A 19,224-nucleotide genomic window follows, 5' to 3' on the forward strand; every position below is an offset into this window, starting at 1 on the left:
TCGCCTAAACCAAGACAAACAGCTATCGCCAGAAAGTCATAATTTTCATCAAGTAATACATCTTGTACAGACCCAATGTAAGGATGGAATATTGACGGAAACTAACGAACATAAATATGTTCATGCGTAACGTTATTCGATCTGAAACTCCTTTGTGTAGGGAGTGGTGGAGTACTGTAGAAGGATGAGCAACCGTGTCTCCCTAGTTGTAACGAATTGAAACGTACGTATGTTGGACTAATATTGTCACCTCCTTACAAGGGGATGATTATTTTGAGTATAGAATGGGTCATTTTGTAAGGGAATCCAAGTCTATAATGGCTAACATTGGGGTCACTCGTTGTCCACTGAGACATAATTATAGGCATCGGATAACCCCCTACTAAGCTGTGGAAAAAAAAACAAGAGTTGCAAAATACACGTACATATGCTATGGTGGGGGCATGTGATGCCAATAGTGTGTGGGTGTCACATTTGCTATGGTTTATTTGAACCGTGGGATTACGCGTCCGTGAACTTAATTTGTAAACTAGTATGTTACATGTATGCATCAAGTTGTCCATATACGACTGCGCACTCATACCTGGTAATTCCACTGCGCACTCATCTCTAATATAACTAACTACAACTGCATTAATTGAAAATTCCATTCTCAAATTACTCTATCATCCCTAAATAATTAAATATTAAGTTATGGGTTATAATGTACCAAATTTTTCAAAACCTAAAAATAAAAAAGAAAACAGAAAACTTGATTTGGATAGTCCAATTAATTAGTAGAGCGAGTGCGCAGGCTGATGCCCTTGTCCCTCATCAGCTCACGTTAGGCTCCATCACAATTATTCTCAATTATCGAATCTCCAGATAGACCACGATCCCCCACGTGTCAAAATCACATACTTCTCGGCCCCACTGAACATGACCCTACATTTTAAACACCACCATAGACACCAAAATCAACAAAACGGTCAGATCATCGATCTACGAAGTGGGGCCCGGTAAGAAAAATTGGTCTTAGTGTTTTTACACACAAAAGTTACTGTATGACTGACTGTTTTCAGTCAGGTCAAATCATGATTGACAAAAAATTCAATCATCTGTCCCATCTGTGTGCATTTAGTAAAAAAATTGTGTATTTAGATGCACCCTATAAAAAATAGGGCATATGATTCCAACGTAATCACAGCGACCTTTTGTGCCTGTCCTTTTGAGATCCTCACCAGTCACCACGGCCATCATCATCATTTAGCTTTTACAGTTTCATATATCCTCTCCAAAAGTCTCTCTCTCTCTCTAAAATACCATAGATTTATGTATAGTTTCGGGGGAATCAAGCTCTGATTTTGTGGAACAAGCAAAGCAATCATACCACTGTGAGTACACCTTGAATCACCATTGCGATTGCTATTTACTCTTGATGATTGTGTGTTTTCTTTCTCCTTAACAACCAACGACCCCCTGAAAGAAATTTTGAGACCCATTTCATTCTTTTTAGATTTTATCATTTGGGTGTTTTCGTTCTTTTGTATGGTGCCCGGGTCTGTTGGATTTGTGATCTGCAATTGAATTTTTCTCCAGATGAGGTCCATGTGTGTGTTTGTGCCTTTTGTTTTGAAAGCTTCTAGATTTGTTGACTATGAATAGGTGGGTTTTATCCAATTAAAGTGGCAGGGATATTTGACTATGAAAATAGAAGTCCCTGGATTGGAAGCAGAATTTTGTGGTTTATGTTAGTGATAAGAAAAGACCATCTGTTTGTTTCGTGTTTAAATAGTCAAAGTAAAGAGAGATAAAGTTAGTTTACTTATAAAAACCGTTTAAGAGACCCACCTGAAAGAGAATTTTGCATAACAGTTTATTACTTTATTATGTTCTTCATCTCCTTTTTTCTTTTCTAATTGTAGATATTGAAGCTCACCAATTTTTAATGTGAGACTAGCACATGTTCATTGCTTTCAAAAAGTCTATTTGAAGTAATGAAAAGATTGAATATAAACAAAGAAAGCTGAGAAATACAAAGTAGAATCACTATAATTACCTTCTTTTGAAAATTTGCAGATACTTGGAGGATAAAGATTTAGAGACTGTCTATCATACATAACAAGCATGGGATCTTTCAAGGGTCATGCTGTGCCAGGGACTTTGTTCTTGGTGGTTGGAGCCTGGCACATATGGAGCGCTGTGGTTCGCTATGTATCAAATCCCAAGTCATTCCGGGTCCATGTTTGGAACCCTGTGCCAGGTTTTGATGGGAAGCTCAAGTACTTGGAGCTTTACGTGGTAGCTGTTGGTGCCTTTATTGATTTGTGTATTGAGCTTTTGTATGCTCCTCACCTCAAGTATTTTGTTAATGGGGTCTTGAACCCATCTCACATGAATAATTTTGAGCACTCTGGGATGCTTATCATGTTCCTCATATTCGGGGTCATTGCTTTGTTATCAGAGAAAACGAGGTCAGTTTGTGTTCATTCTCTTTGTGATGTTAGCCAAGAAATGTAGGGAAGAAAGGAGTAGTTGAGATAAACTATTTGAAAGAAGAAATGAAACACAAAATCTTGTTTTGTCATTACTTGGAATTGATTGTAACAAATTCTGCATGCCAAATCTTGTGTTTTTTCTTTTTCTTTTTCTTTTTTCTGTGGAAATGCTCCATAGTTGTAAACTTATCAATCAGATTGTGGATTGGGAATAAGATAACTGAACTGTGAAGTTTGAACTGCTGTATTGATTACTACCGCTTTTGGAAGTGTTGAAGACACTTGTATAACTATTTCAATCATCTTACAGCTTATCATGGTGGGGGAAAAGCTAGGAAGTAGATATATTAAGGAAACTAATTAGGGAATGCCTGAACACGGCCTTGCTTACAAATAGTTAAGTAGACAAAGAGAAAGAAGAGGGGGCAGGATGAAAGAGAGAAACTGTACTTTGTGACTAAGCATTATCCAGGCCTTATTTTGTCTTTTTGTCATCCATGTTGTATTTTATTTTCTATAGACACTTCTATGTTTTTTTATCTGAATCCCATCAATGCGACGATAGCTTGATTATCTGTGCTATTTGCTTGTTAAATCTACACTGTATTTCATATTTTCATATTTTCTCTGAGAATACACTGGAAATAAAAGGTGGAAAAGTGAATGAGGAACTTGTGGACTTCTGATTTTGGCTAGAAGAATGATCTTTGCTAATTTGTTTGGTTTTCTTACTTCTCTGAGTGCTTTGGTCAGGCACTCTTTGCTTCAATGATTTGGCCACTATATGTATGGCTAGATTCCTGACTGTAGTGGGTCTTGGTTTTTGGGGCCTGCAGTTAGTGTCTACCCTAGTCAAGGTTGTGCTAAGGGGATGTGCAAAGACTCATTAGGAAAATTGAAGATGAGCCATAAACAATTGCAAATGATTAGCTTCAGGGCATTAAAGGTATCAGAATATCATTGGAGGCTTTTTACTGGGTTTTTCATCGTTTGTTGTTGATATTTCTTTGGAATAGGTCCCTATCGGTGGGTAAACTTCTTTCTTCCTTTTCCCCAGATTAGCAGTACATATCATGGCCAATTGCATTGAAGCAAAGAGTGGCCTCTGTCACTGATATGTCTTTCTGAAATTCTTTACATGCAATAAACCTAGAAAAACGTTTTATTTTTCTGTCTTTCACGAAGTAAATATGCAAGTGATAATTTTTTTCAGTCTTTTTAACTGTCTGAAGACGACATATCGGGCAATATCAGTGACTTCACGTAGCTGTTTGTTGTCAGTGTCACCTACCTCAGTTACTTGTAAAGGGTTGCCGTTTTAGTGCGGAGAAGATTAAATCTTTCCCTGTTTAGAATACTAGTTCAAGACTGAAAAATTCATGATATGATGACAGTTTGATGTAAGGTCAGGGTGTTGGCTATATCTCACAGACCTCAAGTGGTGTGTGATACCGATTGCAGCAACATTATATATATTACGTGATAGATACACTTCAAGCTTTTGAAATATGAGAAGTGTTTAGCAAAATTAACCACTTGCACTAATTGCTTCGAATAACTGTTAAGACACTAACAGTGAAGTTTATCCTTTTTATAGTCTTGCTGATATATATCTCTCTTTTTTGTTCAATTTCTTTGGGTACAGCTTTCTCCCTTTGCCAGAAGGAGCGCTTTGTTTGATTGCCTCTACAGCGTTCAGTGCAGAGTATCTCCTATTTAACTTTCATTCAACAACCCATAAAGGCCTTGAAGGGTACTACCATCTCATCCTTGTTCTCCTAATCGGGCTTTGCATTTTGTCCTCAGTTGCTGGTGCTCTGATTCCTACGAGCTTCCCAGTTGATTTATGTAATGGTATCGCTATAGCTCTCCAAGGCTTATGGTTCTATCAGACAGCCTTCACCCTCTACGGCCCCATGATGCCAGATGGCTGCCGGCTGAAGGAAAGTGAAATATTATGTCGATCAACGGAGAAAGAGGTTAGAGGAGAGCAGCTTGCTAACGTCCAGCTCTTTGTGTTGGTCCTTGGTGTCCTTGTTGGAGTTGTTGTATCTTATGCTTTTGCAGCTTCAAGATATGGCCGTTCTGATTCAAGAAGATTGCAAACCGTTCAGGATGGATTAGATTGACGTTCAAGGAGGGTATGACATCTTGCCTTTCTCCCAATTCTCATTTTTGATAGAATTTCCCTTATCATTCATGATAAATTTGATAGTTCTGAAATTTGCCAGTGCAGAAATTTATTCTGGTTTGTTTGTAAGTTATTTCAAGCTATACTAGACACCATGCCTGCGAATTCTTTTTTGTTCTTGGCAGATCTCTTATATGTACAATTGCACTGATTATTCTGAGCAATTTTTGTCTTAACTGCCTTTATAATGCAGCTTTGAATGAAACCTTTTCATGTTAAATGTGATCTTTGCTTTGTTTACCCGAAGATAACAGTAGTTGTGTGGATCTACAGGTTTTTTAATGCATCTGCTGAAGGAGATCTATTTTTGTAGTTAGGAGAGATTTCTGAAGCTGGCTGAGAGCCTGAGACAGAAGTCACGAAACCAGTAGACAATGAATAATTGTAGGAGAAGTAGCCCGCAATACACTGTAAATTATTACTCCATTCTTCTTTAATGGTAATCATTTAAGACCGACCTTAAAGAAAGGAATTAAGTCCTGCTCCTTGTTATGATGTATGGACCCGCCTTTGTTAGTTAATGCTCAAATACAGTTACAGTTATTCTGGTGTGGAAAATTCAATTCGCAAAAGAAGTTGCAAAATTTGGTGCGACCATATCTTCGCAGCTGGTTGATCATTTTCTAAGGTCCTCCATTCACAACTGCATTATATAAACTGGATCAAGCATGGAAAGCTCTTAACAGAAGAAACCAAAACAAAGGTTCTAGAGCTTCCAAAGGTCAGGTACTATCGATCTCACAATTCGGTCAAGCACAACTTACAACATGCATGAATACCACCCTTGTCACATCTATACTCTGTCCAAGTTACTGAAAATTTTGTTATCACACGATGATGGAAGATTTAATGCTATGGTCAAATCCACTAGCTCCCTCTGCCACTATCAAATTCATAAAACAGCCTCCCAAGTACAAATGCTTCAAAATTGCTACTCATTTTCTTTGCTGATGCACGGGGAAAAACCATGGAAAGTGAAGATAAATTTCAGAAATTCAAAACAAGGTGAATTCACAGCCACAGGAACTTATATCATGAAGCAACCAGGAATTCTGTAGAGTCAAATACTGATTATAAGTACTTCATTACTTTTATCATGCATTCCCCTACTGATAAAGTCGTTATGGTTATGTCCACCCCATTCAGTAAGGAATAACAATCGATTCCACAAGCTCTTGGAGCGGCGCAAGCTCTTTTTTGTCAATGAGCCCAAATTCCTGCACAAAGCAGGAATTATTAGAAAAAAGTCCTGCAACTGTGCAACAAATTATAGAAGTCTTGAGTCAATGAAACAACGTAGCTTCAATATTTTAGAATTGTATTGTGCCAGAAAGCATATATCAATAATTTAATTTTATCAAACACTGATGTGCTGCTAATGCATTCTAAGATCTTGGCTAGTTTTAGAACTATTCAGTATGAAATCCTAAACATCCATATGGTGGTGGTGGTAGTAGTAGTGCTTGACACAAGTATCAAATCTACGCAACACCCTCATAGTATTCCTCAAAAGGTTCAACATTATGCAATAACCACCACATCTTCTAGTTACACAATGGAATACAGTTGTGATTCGTGAGCGTATGGGAAACAACCTCTCTTGAATGATGGACCAAATAAAATTCATGAGTCAATATTGAAGAGACTTACACATGTAAAAAGAATGAAGTGTTTGAAGCATGTGTTCAGATGGGCTTCCTCTTTGAGGCTCACAATTTTTTGAAAGTGAGAATGGTAAATGTGGGCATATACACGAAACAATCTTTTAAAGATAGTCTTCACAACCTCCTTGAAGTTGGGAGGAAATGGCGCACCTACATAATTCGAAATAACCGATTAATATATATACATAGAAAAGTACAAGTTAACACATAACTCAGGCCAAGTGGAGAGTGACAGCACTTCTAAGGCATTTATATATCATCATCAACATAGACGGAATCCGATCACTTTTTCTCAGGAATCACATAAACATGAATATTACCTAGCTTTTGAGGAAAAATGGATTCATCATCAAGCTGAGATTCAATCCAGTCCATTAGATATTCAACATACTTTGGAGCAGAAACCTCAATAGGTTTCTTGATTTGCACACCATCTGCCCATCTATACTCATACCTGTAAAATTTCACCTGCATCAGTTTAGCAATTCTACAACTAAAACTGGAACAGCAGCTGATTAGTATGCCATACTTGGGGCCTGCAGTCATTGTTGGACAAGTCTCAGGGGTACAGAACTCTGTTAGGGTGCCATGGAGCAGATTCACTTGATTGAAGAAATCCACAGCTGAAACAGAAAATTTCAACGACCATACTTCAAAACTAGTCACCATTCACGCATTCAAGTTAAAATAGGAGGAAAAGATATTACTAACTTAAGTTAAACAAGCTATACAAAGTGTTAGTACTTAAATTATCACTAAGTAAATATGTTATGCACTAAACTCATACTAAAGATTAAGAGTTCAAACACTACGGAAGCTCTGAAATACTTAACAGAAAAATAAAAAATGAAAAGGGGAAGAAGAGGTGGAGAGGGAGTGTAACTGTTGACAGCGAGCCATTCATTTAAGTCCTCTCCAGGAGGAAGTCTTACTGCTTCCCTCAGGTTTCCACTACCTAGGGTGGCATCAATATGCTTTCTAAGCTGCGCACCCTGCATAAGGCCAAGTTAAGAAATTATAAAAGAAATGAAAGTAAGCTATACTTTGAACCTGAAGTTCAGTTAAAACAAAAAATTTCCAAATTTTAAATTTCTACATTGCACAACCTGCTATTATGAAATTCAAGAACAGTTAAAATAATTTACTAATTCGTCATTGAACAAGTGACCGAATAACTACTAGAATAAAAGCGAAAAAAAAGAAGAAACAACCTTACTCCCTGAAGGTGCACTCTTTTTTGGCCGGAATGTTCTCTGGTTTCTGCTTTGATATACCAATTCAAAAGGAGTTCATCAATAAAATGGCCCAAAAAAACTAAGGCATCAATAATAAAAAATGAAATATTACAGTCGCAATGACAGCTAAGAATGCAGAAACAGAATTTTACACTCTGCATATATCTATCCATGCGATAGAAAAAGACAACTTAGATAAAACTGGGAAATCGTGGAATAGAGTTGCCAAGATTCTGATAAAATAGTATTATCAAAATTCCAAATCCTTAACACTGTTTACGTTCATATAACCCTAACCTTCCCTTTGACATACCCAAACGACAGGCTATATTTCCCTCAGGAGACACTGTGCCTAATTGATGGACCTAAATTTGACCAACAAAATTTTCTGATCCCTAAGCATCATCATGTCATATCACAGATTCACTATTTTCAATGGACTAAATTCGCTTATCTTAATTTCTGTAGATTACAAAATCATAATCGATACTTCTATCATCAGATTTGATAGTCGTGAACTTCTTGATGACCCAAGCTATAATCTCTGCCCTTCATTTCCAAAAACCAAATCTTGTACCCAAATGATAAATCCTTAACATTTTGACACATTACTTATTCTTTTACATGTTTACCATATGATCTTTAAACCTGAAATTCCAAGCTCTCTTATGACTCTAAATGCGAGATCATATATTCATTGTTAGAGTTGTTATGTTTAGGGTTATATTTATTTACTTAATCTTTACTATTTACTGTTTTGTGTGTTGGGTAAGGGCAATATATGTAAGGGGGCAACATAAATTTTGACCGAACCCCAACATCTCAGTAATGAACCAAAACCCCGTTCAGAAACAGCACATGCACCCACAAAATGGTTTACACTCATGCTGTTAATAGCAACAGAAATTCCACAATCAATTCAGTAACAACTCATGCTGTAAGTGACTAACAGCAGAAATTTCAATCAATTCAGTAACAACAACTGATGCAATTCTCCAAAACAGCTAAATTCTAGCGAAAATGAATATATATCATAAATATCCCCAGAAGATCATTTGATACCTATAAGTGTTACTCAGAAGATCAGATCTAAAGAACCGATCTAAAGGAATATTCGGAAGAGCAAACTAAACGACGAACAAATCATACAATAAAAAAAAAAAAACATGAGCAAAAGAAAGAGATCAACGACGAATCATTCACTAACCTGCCAAGTCCGAAGAGACTCATAGCTTGTGAGAGCGCGAGAGGCAGCGAGTGGGTCGTCAGTCGTCTTATTTTTGGCTATAAAACTGAATGGGTTTTTTTCCTGGGTTTTTTCCGTTTAATTAAACGAGTCGGTATCAGGGAGTTTTTCGAGATTTTAGCGGGTGTTGGTGGAGCGGGCAGCAGTTCGGGCAGGCTTTGTTTATTCGCAAAAGGTTCCATTGACATGACACAACCAAACCATTTTGTCGTGAAAACAACGCACGGCATTCTAGTGTCTATTTATATGAATGATTCTCAAATTTTATAATCTAGGCTTCCATCACATAATCTAGATACTCGTACAAATTGAGCATTTTTTTTCATTTATGAGTTTAAGTTTGTTAAAAATTATTTACAGGTTTCTTAATAAGTTTGCCCATCAATAATGATTTATTTTGTTCTCAGCTTGTTTGTGATCTCCATGGAACATTTAAATAAGCTTTTATCATTAAGAGATTTGCAAAAATTGTCTAAAATGATATCTTTCGTCTTTTTCTCCCGGTTAGCCTTTCTTTGAAAGAATACGGGGTTCGAGCCGAATCTAATTTGCCCATTTTGAAAGAAGGAGCTGCACATGCAATTGCTTGTCAAACAACCGACTATTTCTTTACAACGATCTCAATTTATAACATTCACGCATCAAACTACAACTTAATCCTTCAACTGATCATACCTTGCTTGCTTGAACGAGATGGGTGTGACACCTTTGGCTCGGTATGATCAGCCACCATGGTTGGTTGGAAGGAAGAAGTTGAGTTTCTTCTACATGAAAGCTTCTCATGATTTTTTCCAACTTCCTAAATGAGAGACTGGGAATGCATGATCAAGTGAATATACATCTCTTGTTGATCATCTCCGATCCAAATCAATTGTTGAGGACATGGTCACATGGAAGTAGCAAGAAGCTCTTTCTTACTGGGAGATTGGGGTGCTTCTACAAGGAATGATTCCCGGTTCAGGTCTAGGACCCCTGGACTTATGGCTTATGAGGCTTGAAATACGCAGTGCAAGTATTGCTGAGCGTGAATACTCCAAGCAGGAAGAATTCCTTAACGATATGGATTCATTGCAAGTCCTGCTCGGGCTCCTGACCTTCAAAATGTTAACACAACTATCAACTGCAAACCAATAACCTCGGCAGTTCATACAATGTTCAAGGATGGAGTAAAGAAGTAGATCGATGAATAACTGCAACCAACGGCTGAGATTTTGTTTTATGCCTTCTCATATATGTCGGTTCTATTTGATACACACAGGCATATATAGATATATAGTGAGAATATTGTGTTGGAAGTCAGGAAGATATACTATCTCATATTATCAGATACAACCTCCCGAATATATCAAAAGCCTCCTAATATGCAAATTTAAGGCTTGAACAAACAAATGTAAGCAAACTGTACGCACCTGGAGCTAAAGATGCCTTCAGAAAAAAGATTGGCACCTGCTGATATCTAAAGGCTGTTTGTTTAAATATGTGAATCTCTCAGAACCAAATATGTGCTGCAATCTGTCTTTTTGACCACAACTCACCTACTCTGGTTTAACTCTGCAAATTAAACCATGAAAGAGCTTCTGTGGTTGAGAGCATATCCCTGATTCCAGAGGTAGAAAGGCAGTTCTCCTCAATTTCAGCACTTTCCACATGCACAAGAGCCAAGTTTGAGATCTTCTTTTGTGTCCTTCAGTTGTGGGCATTCCCTGACATCGAACTTTTCTAGAGACGGCAATCTAATCCCAATTTTTGTAAGCTTGGGTAGCTCTAACAAATGTAATGTTCCCAATTTTTCCAATGTACACCTGCATGATTCATCCCGCTTGAACAGAGTCCGCAGCTTATCACAGAATCTTATTTGAAGGACTTCTAGGTTTACTGGCATTTGGGAAGGAGGGAAAAGATTCTCAAGAGCTGGGATACAATCTAAATGCAAACACTTGAGGTTCTGAAAACTCTCCAGCCGCACATTTTCCCTATAGACACTTTCTAATTTAGAAAGGTTAGAAATCCATAGAATCTCTAGATTTGCCCCCAATTCAACATCTCCCTTGTCTCCACAAAAGATGCTCTTCATTTCAGTGCAACTCTCCAGCCAACAACCTTTCATGTTCTTCACGCCAATTGTTCCCAAAGCAGATGAGCAACTGCCAGATGCATTTTCAACCAAAGATATGTACTCAGCATCCATGAGGACTTTCCTGATAGCATCAGGAAAACCATTAGTTTCAGCAGATCCATGGATTTCCAAGCACTGGTTATTTTTATCAGAATAAGGAAAATGTCTGGTCTGGAAGTAGATATTTCCAAGTAAAAGTTGATTTTGGAGGCAATATGCATCTTGGCCTTTTGCCTGTTTATCAACAAGGCACACTGATAAGTACAATTGTTTTGAGAGTGCCTTCCAAAAGTTAGGGTCTTTTTCCAAGAAAAGGAAAATATTGGTATCGTTCACAGTTATGGAAGGCCGGGCACAATCTGCATGTAATACGGAGGGACTAAGATCACATTCTTCCCAGTTCACCTTTGCTGGTAGACACTTGATCATAGTCCAGTCCACTTGGATAGTTTTCAAGCTAGGCAGATCAAGGTGCTTTAGACATGTCAACTCCGCAATCTCATAGGGGAATTCTTTTATTTGGGTCCCCCACAAATCAAGAATCTCTAAGTGAATAAATGATTTCAGAGTAGGCAATTCTTGTACCCACAAACAATCTCTTAAGAAGAGCTGGCGGAGGCTGCTGAAGGTACCAAGTGATGGTAGAGATTCAAATGCAGTTCCAGAAAGATCCAAAACCTCAAGTTTCGAAAGAACTTCCAAAGGCTGCCCATTTTTTAAGCCCGAACAACCTTTTAGTGATAGTTGACTGAGGTTGGTAAGTTCTGAAACATTGGAGAATGATGGAATATCTTTCATAATTCCAAATAGCTTGAGAATTTGAAGATGAGTTAGCTGCTCCAAAGAGTTAGCTGCAATTTCACTCAAAGAGGTTGCACCACATTGATCAAGGTTGAGCTCCCGAAGACAAGAACTGTGCACAAGGGACTCATTTTCGTCTACTTTCAGAGAGCTACAATCAGAAAGATCAAGAACCTCCAATTTCTTAAAGACATTCAAGGGCGGCAACTTCTCCATATGCTTGCAGCCGGAGAGATCAAGCACCTCTAGTCTCATCAATCCTTCCATTGTGGGCAGAATTTTTAGTAATGTACAACCCTTTAGCAAGACCTTACGAAGGTTACTAAGGTTGGAGAGGGATGGTAGATCTTTAACCATTGTGTTTGAGAGGTTGAGATAGCTAAGTTTTTCCAGATGTTCAAAGGATTCATCTTCAAAATTTTCAAACTTAACGGCATCTGAAAGATCAAGTGACTCAAGGTCTATGAGTGCCATTAAGCTGGGCACTTTCTGAAGCTCAAGACAACCACTCAAATTGAGATAAGAGATGTTACCAAGTTTGACGGGCAATTGACCGATTCCTGTTCCTGATAGATCAAGGATTTTAAGACTTTCCTTATTTTCGAAGGAGTCGTCTTGAATCTCCTTTATCATAATAGCGTCAGTGAGATCAAGCACTTGGAGACAAGATAATTGTTGCAGGTTCCGCAATTTGGTAAGGCATTTGCAACCTCTTAGTAAGAGTCGGGTCAGGTGACTAAGATTGTGCAAAATTGGCAATTTTTCAATCTGAGTATCAGAAAGGTCAAGCATCCGAAGATTCTGGAGAAAATCAATGTTCTTGTCTTGGAATTTCTTGAAAGAGGCAGCACCAGAAAGATCAATCATCTCAAGGTTTTTCAATGCTCTAAGTATTGGCACTGTTGTTAAGCCAGAACATTGGCTAAGGATGAGCCATTGCAGTTCAGTCAGATTGGAGAGACTGGAAGGTAATGTTTTAATCTGAAGTCCACAAAGGTTAAGGCTTCGAAGTTGAGGCATTTGCTCAAAAAAATCTTCTGGGATGCCCTCAAGGGAGTTTGCACCAGATATCTCCAGAGCAATTAATGTTTTAAGCTCCCCAATGCAAGTGACGTCCTCCAGTAGCTTACAGCTCCTGAGGACAAGAACAAGCAAATTCGCCATGTGAGATAAGGACTGCGGCAACATTTTGAGCCTTGGATACAGAAAGGAGAGAACTTTGAGACCCTCCATGCCATGAAAGAATGTTTGAGGGACCTCTCTGCAGAAGCGATTTCCATCAATCAGGACAGTGGAGACCTTTTCCTCTTTCCTGCTACCGCACAATGTTTTTATCATACCATCAGTCCAAGTGATTCTCTGAAGAAGATTCCACTTGTCATCCTCAAGCACACTGGGGAGTCCCAGACTTGCTGTTCCAGCAAATCCACGTCGGCGAGGGTCAATCATACTCAGCATTGCTCCTTCCACAACTACGACATTGGCCTCTTGTATCTTCAACAAGCCGCGATCTATAAGCTCCATTAAAACACAATGCCCCTCCTCATAAGCCTTCTCAATATGATCAAAGGGACAAAAATATCCTTCAATTATCCAATGTGCAATCAACTCATTGTAGTGGACACCACCAAATTTGCCAAAGAATTTCACACTATGCCAAAAGCAGTTAATCATCACATCACTTGGCAGCATGTCATATGCAAGCCGTAATATTGGTGTTGAGTTGTTCACTGCATAATCTAAAGCAGCTTCCAATGAGGAACCCCCAGAATTATGTTCCTCAAAAAAATTAAAGGCTTCTGCCATGACATTAATTGCAGCAGGCAAACCTGCACACTTTTTGGCAATAGTTGCTGAGTGCGCTACAAAACCATTTAAACTGGAAAGCTTGTTCTGAACTATTTTCCTCAACAAAATCTCAGACTCAATATCAGAAAATCGTTCAATCATCAATGGTTCAGTCTCAATCTCCTCAGAATGGGTATTTGGGGCCTCATCATTCTTTCTTCTGAAGATTAGAACCTTCAACGAGTCTTGGTACTTGGAAAATTCATTTATAACATCTTTTTTATCCATCTTATTTCCCTCATCATCCAAAATTAAAAGAAGCCATTTCTTTCCTTCACGCATTGCAGATTTCTCTTCTTCAAGCTTTGCAGAAATTCTTTGCCTCAGGCTATTCAAGTCCTCCTCTTCTTCCACCTTTCCGTCGTCATTTTCCCATTCCTGAAAAGTTGAGTGCAGATCTAACTGCTGAGCAACATTTTCAAGCAGTGACCGTTCATCGTGTTTTATATTCATAGAGACCCAAATAGTTTCATAACACAAGCCTTCTCTGATTGCACGGGCACGTATCTCCCTCGCCATCCAGGTCTTGCCTATTCCAGCATCTCCAACCAAAACAATGCTTGTTAGATTGTCATTTCTTAACATATTCATTATGTCATCTTTCTGTTTTTCCAACTTAGACATGTCCACTGCAAGAACAAAGAATGCCATATTAGAGTTATGAGTTATGACATTATTAAGAAAAGGAAGATTTCAACATCATCACAAGCCTTTATTTGCTGGCTACATCAATCCGTACCAACTATAGGATATAGCATTCCTTTCTACTTCTACATCAATCACTGCAAACTGTCAACTTATCTTACAAGATTTTCCTTTTTCATGATAAACATTATGAACTACTCATCTTAAGCATTCTCACCAACACACAATCACTACAGAAGTCAATGGCGTCATATATGCGATAAGTCAAAAGCATGAAAGTACCTTCTTTTTTGGTATTAGAGGATGTGGTTTCCATTTCCGCTGAAGCAAAAGCTATGCAATTTCAATTAGACAATTATTCTGGTTCCTGCCAATAACATGATGAGACAACATATCAGCATAGGAAAATAAATTATCTAGAAGAGATTAAGAACTTAATTTGACAAGAAAATGAGGTTTAGTAGCTTCAGTATAAAAACCAATTAATTAAAAAAAGAAAAAGAAGAGTAGTGACTTCGTAATTAGGAATTATTTAACGAAGATATGGCTGACAGTGAAAGATCAAAGAAAATCAAATCCAATGCAGCACCATTATATGTGTTCTAATACAAATGTTAAGAGCATAAGACAGCCTTTTATAGGTCAGACTCAATTATGATACCGATGCACGAAGCATTAAGAGATTCACTACCAAATGCTCCATTGATAATCTTAAGCTTCTTCCAGCGAAGAAGAAATTCGATTAACCAGCATGAAGATGATATAACACTATCCGTTAACGAAATGGATTCAAGGTTCGAATTTCACAAACAGAAGATAGAAAATAATGGAATCTTAAAAGCTTGGAAGAAGATAAACTGGCTTGTTGAACACGAAGAAGAAGATAGATAGATGCACAGATAGAGAAGAAAACCTGGATTTGAAGGCACAACAAGCTCGAGCAGTAGCGATCAGTGTCTTCTTTTATCTTGCCCAGATCGTTAGATAGATAGCTTCTCCAACTCCAAGTCAATTCGCATTCCCCTGCCGGAGTCTTTTCTTTTCTTTTTTGTTTTTCCTACACACATGGAGCATGTCAGTGACACCGCTACAGTGCCTTCTTGCATTATTTAATTTTTTCTGCATTTTTGTCCGTTGAATGTTTATTAACAGAATAAAATCAAACTATTAAGTTTACATTATTTTTTAATTTTTTTTTCTTTTACATATATATCCCTATTTAGAATGACATATAAATACTTAATTAAAAAAAATTAATATATATTTAATATATTGAATTAGAAAATATTAACTTTACAGAATACTTCTCTATAAAAATATGGGATAAGTATCACAAATACTCTTTAAGTTACAAAAAAGGGTCAATTCCGCCCTTTATATTTTTTTCGTGTCAAATGAGCCCCTCAACGTCAACTAATGGGTCAATCAAGCCCTTGGGTCACTATTCCGTCAAAACGTTGATGACGTGGCCGTTAAGTGTTGAGCTGTAATTTTTTTATTTTTAAATCAATTTCCACGTGTACAACCACCAATACATTGATGCCACATGGCAGAATTAATTTATTTACATTTAGCCAATTTAAAAATTTTAATTATTTGTTCACTTTTTTCTGGGGTCTACAAAGCCCTTTAAGAATATGAGATGGGTCAATTAAGTCCTCACAGTTTATGTAATAGGGTCAAACGAAACCTTCATATACTTAACCTGTAGCTGCAATCCATATATCAACATTCATAAGACTTACAGGATACTTCAGTGGTCCCAAATCAACTACAAAACAAGACAATAGATATTCAAATTCATACAATTCCAGGGATACTAAGTCCCAATAGAAATCCAGATACTGTAACAATAAAAACCATCATTAAATGAAGGGAAACTAAGTTCATAACAAACAAAAACAACATAACAATTCCAAATAGTGAGACAATAAAATCCATTCTTCAAGAGCCACCTCCACCTCCAGCTTCATTCTGGGATGAGTTGTTCTTCGTCATGGAATTTTGACTTCCACGGTCGACCATCATAGCCATTGAAGTTCCAGGCTACAATAAAGACAAACAAATCCTGTGTCAATACATTTTCATCACAATCTAAATATAGAACAATTGAAAGTAAACTTTACCCATTACTTACATTGAGAATTGATAGACCTATCTCGGGATTGATATAAAGACCAAGACCAGTGGGAATTGTTCTCTTCTTTGGATTGCTCTTAGCCCTGCAGTCTTTGTGAAAACGGCTGACGTACTTAGACCTTGGTGCAGCCAATGAATTGCTAGACTGTCCTTGTGTAGTTTGACATGAGCCAGTTGTGGTCCCTTCCATGCTTGCAGTAGCAATGGAAGCAGAAGCAATGGAAGGAGAAGTCTGCTGGTTTGGTGTCCTACATGCAGTGAGGGTACTCCTTTGGCTGCTGGCTCCTGGACATTTTTTGTTTCTTGCATTGTGACCTTTGCCTTTGCAAACATTGCAAGTTACTGGCCTCCCAACCCTGCGCAATTTGTGTTTCAAAACATTCTCATTAATTTCCCTCCTCCTTTTCTTCTTTGGCCTCCCAGGCATTTTCCTCAACTTTGTACCAAAGATTAATGTAATCTTCAGGCTTGTCACCATTATCATGTAATGCACGGATGGCATGGGGGCAAGGGATTCCAGAAAGTTGACATGCCCCACATGTGCACTCACCTTCTCTTAATCTAACAACAAATTGATTAGAACCATGTCTGACTTCATAACTCCCTCCCCCATTCCATTCAGACACTCATACATGACTCTCATTCACATTGTGCAAAAAAAATTTGTGTATCAATGGACCATACTCATGTTTCCATGAATTAACACCAACTTTCTTGTCCCTAAACCTCCTCATCATTGCCCTCCTAATATCTTCTAACATAGAAATTATAGACTTGCTTCTTGCCTCAACTATTGTCCCATTAAATGCTTCACACAAGTTATTATCATTTGAATCACACCTTGGCCATGCTTTGAAGAAAGCTTTGCACCAATGCTTAGGATCACACAACATCAAGTCCTTAGCAGCCTCTGGGTGTACTCTCTCAAGATTCTTGTAATTCTTATCAAAATCATACTTGTTGGTGGACTTAGCTAGGGCCCATAACAAGTTCTTCAAATGTCTTCCTGAGTGTGTCTTGCTCCAATTTGCATACAAATGTCGACAGCAAAACCTGTGATCAGCTTTGGACCATGTTTCCGCAACAGCCTCAACCAATCCCTACATATAATCGTATTGAATTATATGCCAGATAAACAGTACATAACATAATGATTAAAAAGTTAAACAAAACATGATAAACATACCTTCTGTCTATCACTTATTATTGTCCAGAGCTCTCCCTCAGCTGTCCCAGTATTCTCCACTAGAACTACAACCCAAGCAACAGGGAACATTTGGTTGTTCCCATCCCTAGCAATTGCTGTTAGTAGCGCACCCTTTACCAACCCCTTAAGGAAACAACCATCAACTCCTAACACTGGTCTACATCCATTTAAAACCCCAACTTTGCAACTTTTGAAACAGCAGTAAAATGCTTTAAATGATGGTGGATCATTCTCATTTTGTCTATCAGTGAGTAAGGAAACAGTGGAACCGGGGTTAGAAACTAATAACTCCTCAGCATAATCCCTGAGTTTAGCATACTCCTTTACACAATTACCTACCAAATCAGCCAATATTCTCTTCCTAACCCTTTTGCATTGAGTTAAGTTAATTTCTAACTGCAATGTTCTCTCCATAAAAGGCTTCAGATATCTAATCTTAATTTCTGGATGTGCAGCTACTAGATCATATAATTTAGAGACTAAAAACTTAGTGGTCAGACTCTTCAATACCTTTTTTGGTTCACATGAGTGTTCAGACACATAAGTTTTCACTTGAAAACTGTCAATCACTTTGTCATAGGATGCAAAAATAATCCATTTACAATCAGCAGCCCCTTTGCATTTAGCTCTGCATCTTTTGGGCTCATTTTTTGTGAATCTTATATCTTTCCTACTCATAATTGCATATGTTGTGACAGCTTCTTTAAATTCATCATTAGACTGAAATAACATGCCAAGCCCAAAAGAGGGTATACCTTTATTGCCTTTGAAATGTGAATATCTACTCTTCTTTATGATAACATCTTCTCTAAACTCAGGGTCCTCCTCGCTGTTTTCTCCATAGCTGCCAGGATCAGAAGATTCCAAATATTCACTCAAATGTCCATCTGACTCACTATTTTCTTCAGCATCCTTTCTACCACCTACCCCAGCATCTCCAACACTACCACCAACCCCATCATCTACATCAATACCACCAATATCAGCATCAGTAACATTTGCATTGTCACCATCATCCTCTTTGTCACTTTCCTGTAGCATAGCCACAGACTTCCATCCTCTGCCGAAATTCATAACTTTCTCTCTAGCAGCAATGATCTCTTCATCATCCTCTGAAGAATCGTCCAAAGGGAGAAATTCTTCCTCACTTTCTTCTCCTTTCTCAGCATCACTATAATCACTGTCAGAACTTGGTGGTGATTCCTGCAAAAAATGCAGACATTAACTAAACAGAACACATGTCTTTATCAACAAACAAAGAATCACATAACGTCTTCTCACCCTTCTAATTCGCTTAGCTCTTGTCTTCCGGTTCACCATTGTTACTGGATCAAACAAGGTATAACTGATTAAAACTACAAAGAAGTACACCTAGTCAATGCAAAATCGAAACAGAATGAGAGCCAGCTCAAAATAAACAGGGAGCAAAACCCAAATCGAAACACATATTGTAGATCGAAACAGAAAGGGATAGAAACAGAAACCAAAATCGAAACATAAAGGTATCTAAATCGAACACAAAGAACCCTAGTGCATACTGCAATACCCCAAATCGAAACAAACAAGGATCGAAACCCAAATAGAAACACATATTGTAGATCGAAACAGAAAGGGATAGAAACAGAAACCAAAATCGAAACATAAAGGTATCTAAA

General features: G+C 37.9%; 3 protein-coding genes across 5 annotated transcripts; 1 reads left to right on the forward strand and 2 right to left on the reverse strand.

Moving 5' to 3' along the window:
- The first annotated feature begins 1,188 nt into the window (after positions 1-1,188).
- LOC120016462 (transmembrane protein 45A-like) lies at positions 1,189-5,834 on the forward strand. The gene is made up of 4 exons (XM_038869246.1): positions 1,189-1,373; positions 2,059-2,453; positions 4,123-4,618; positions 4,942-5,834. The coding sequence occupies exons 2-3, from the start codon at positions 2,107-2,109 to the stop codon at positions 4,604-4,606; spliced, it is 831 nt and encodes a 276-aa protein (XP_038725174.1). The 5' UTR covers positions 1,189-1,373; positions 2,059-2,106; the 3' UTR covers positions 4,607-4,618; positions 4,942-5,834.
- On the reverse strand, positions 5,632-8,910 carry LOC120016463 (MOB kinase activator-like 1A). The gene is made up of 7 exons (XM_038869247.1): positions 8,775-8,910; positions 7,544-7,592; positions 7,216-7,324; positions 6,862-6,955; positions 6,653-6,786; positions 6,319-6,482; positions 5,632-5,885 (listed from the first exon to the last, which is right to left on the reverse strand). The coding sequence occupies exons 1-7, from the start codon at positions 8,795-8,797 to the stop codon at positions 5,811-5,813; spliced, it is 648 nt and encodes a 215-aa protein (XP_038725175.1). The 5' UTR covers positions 8,798-8,910; the 3' UTR covers positions 5,632-5,810.
- A 421-nt stretch (positions 8,911-9,331) lies between these two features.
- On the reverse strand, positions 9,332-15,310 carry LOC120016461 (putative disease resistance protein At4g19050). Of its 3 annotated transcripts, none has more exons than XR_005471988.1 (4): positions 15,137-15,310; positions 14,506-14,590; positions 10,223-14,207; positions 9,332-9,907 (listed from the first exon to the last, which is right to left on the reverse strand). XR_005471988.1 is itself a non-coding variant. In XM_038869244.1 (3 exons), the coding sequence occupies exons 2-3, from the start codon at positions 14,537-14,539 to the stop codon at positions 10,447-10,449; spliced, it is 3,795 nt and encodes a 1,264-aa protein (XP_038725172.1). In that variant the 5' UTR covers positions 14,540-14,590; positions 15,137-15,310; the 3' UTR covers positions 10,061-10,446. The 3 variants fall into 3 exon arrangements, 1 of the variants encoding a protein (XP_038725172.1); XR_005471987.1 differs by having other exon boundaries at positions 9,332-10,054; XM_038869244.1 differs by lacking the exon at positions 9,332-9,907 and having other exon boundaries at positions 10,061-14,207.
- Positions 15,311-19,224: the final 3,914 nt, after the last annotated feature.

The sequence above is a fragment of the Tripterygium wilfordii genome, chromosome 15 (assembly GCF_013401445.1).
Source record: "Tripterygium wilfordii isolate XIE 37 chromosome 15, ASM1340144v1, whole genome shotgun sequence".
Lineage (NCBI taxonomy): Eukaryota > Viridiplantae > Streptophyta > Magnoliopsida > Celastrales > Celastraceae > Tripterygium > Tripterygium wilfordii.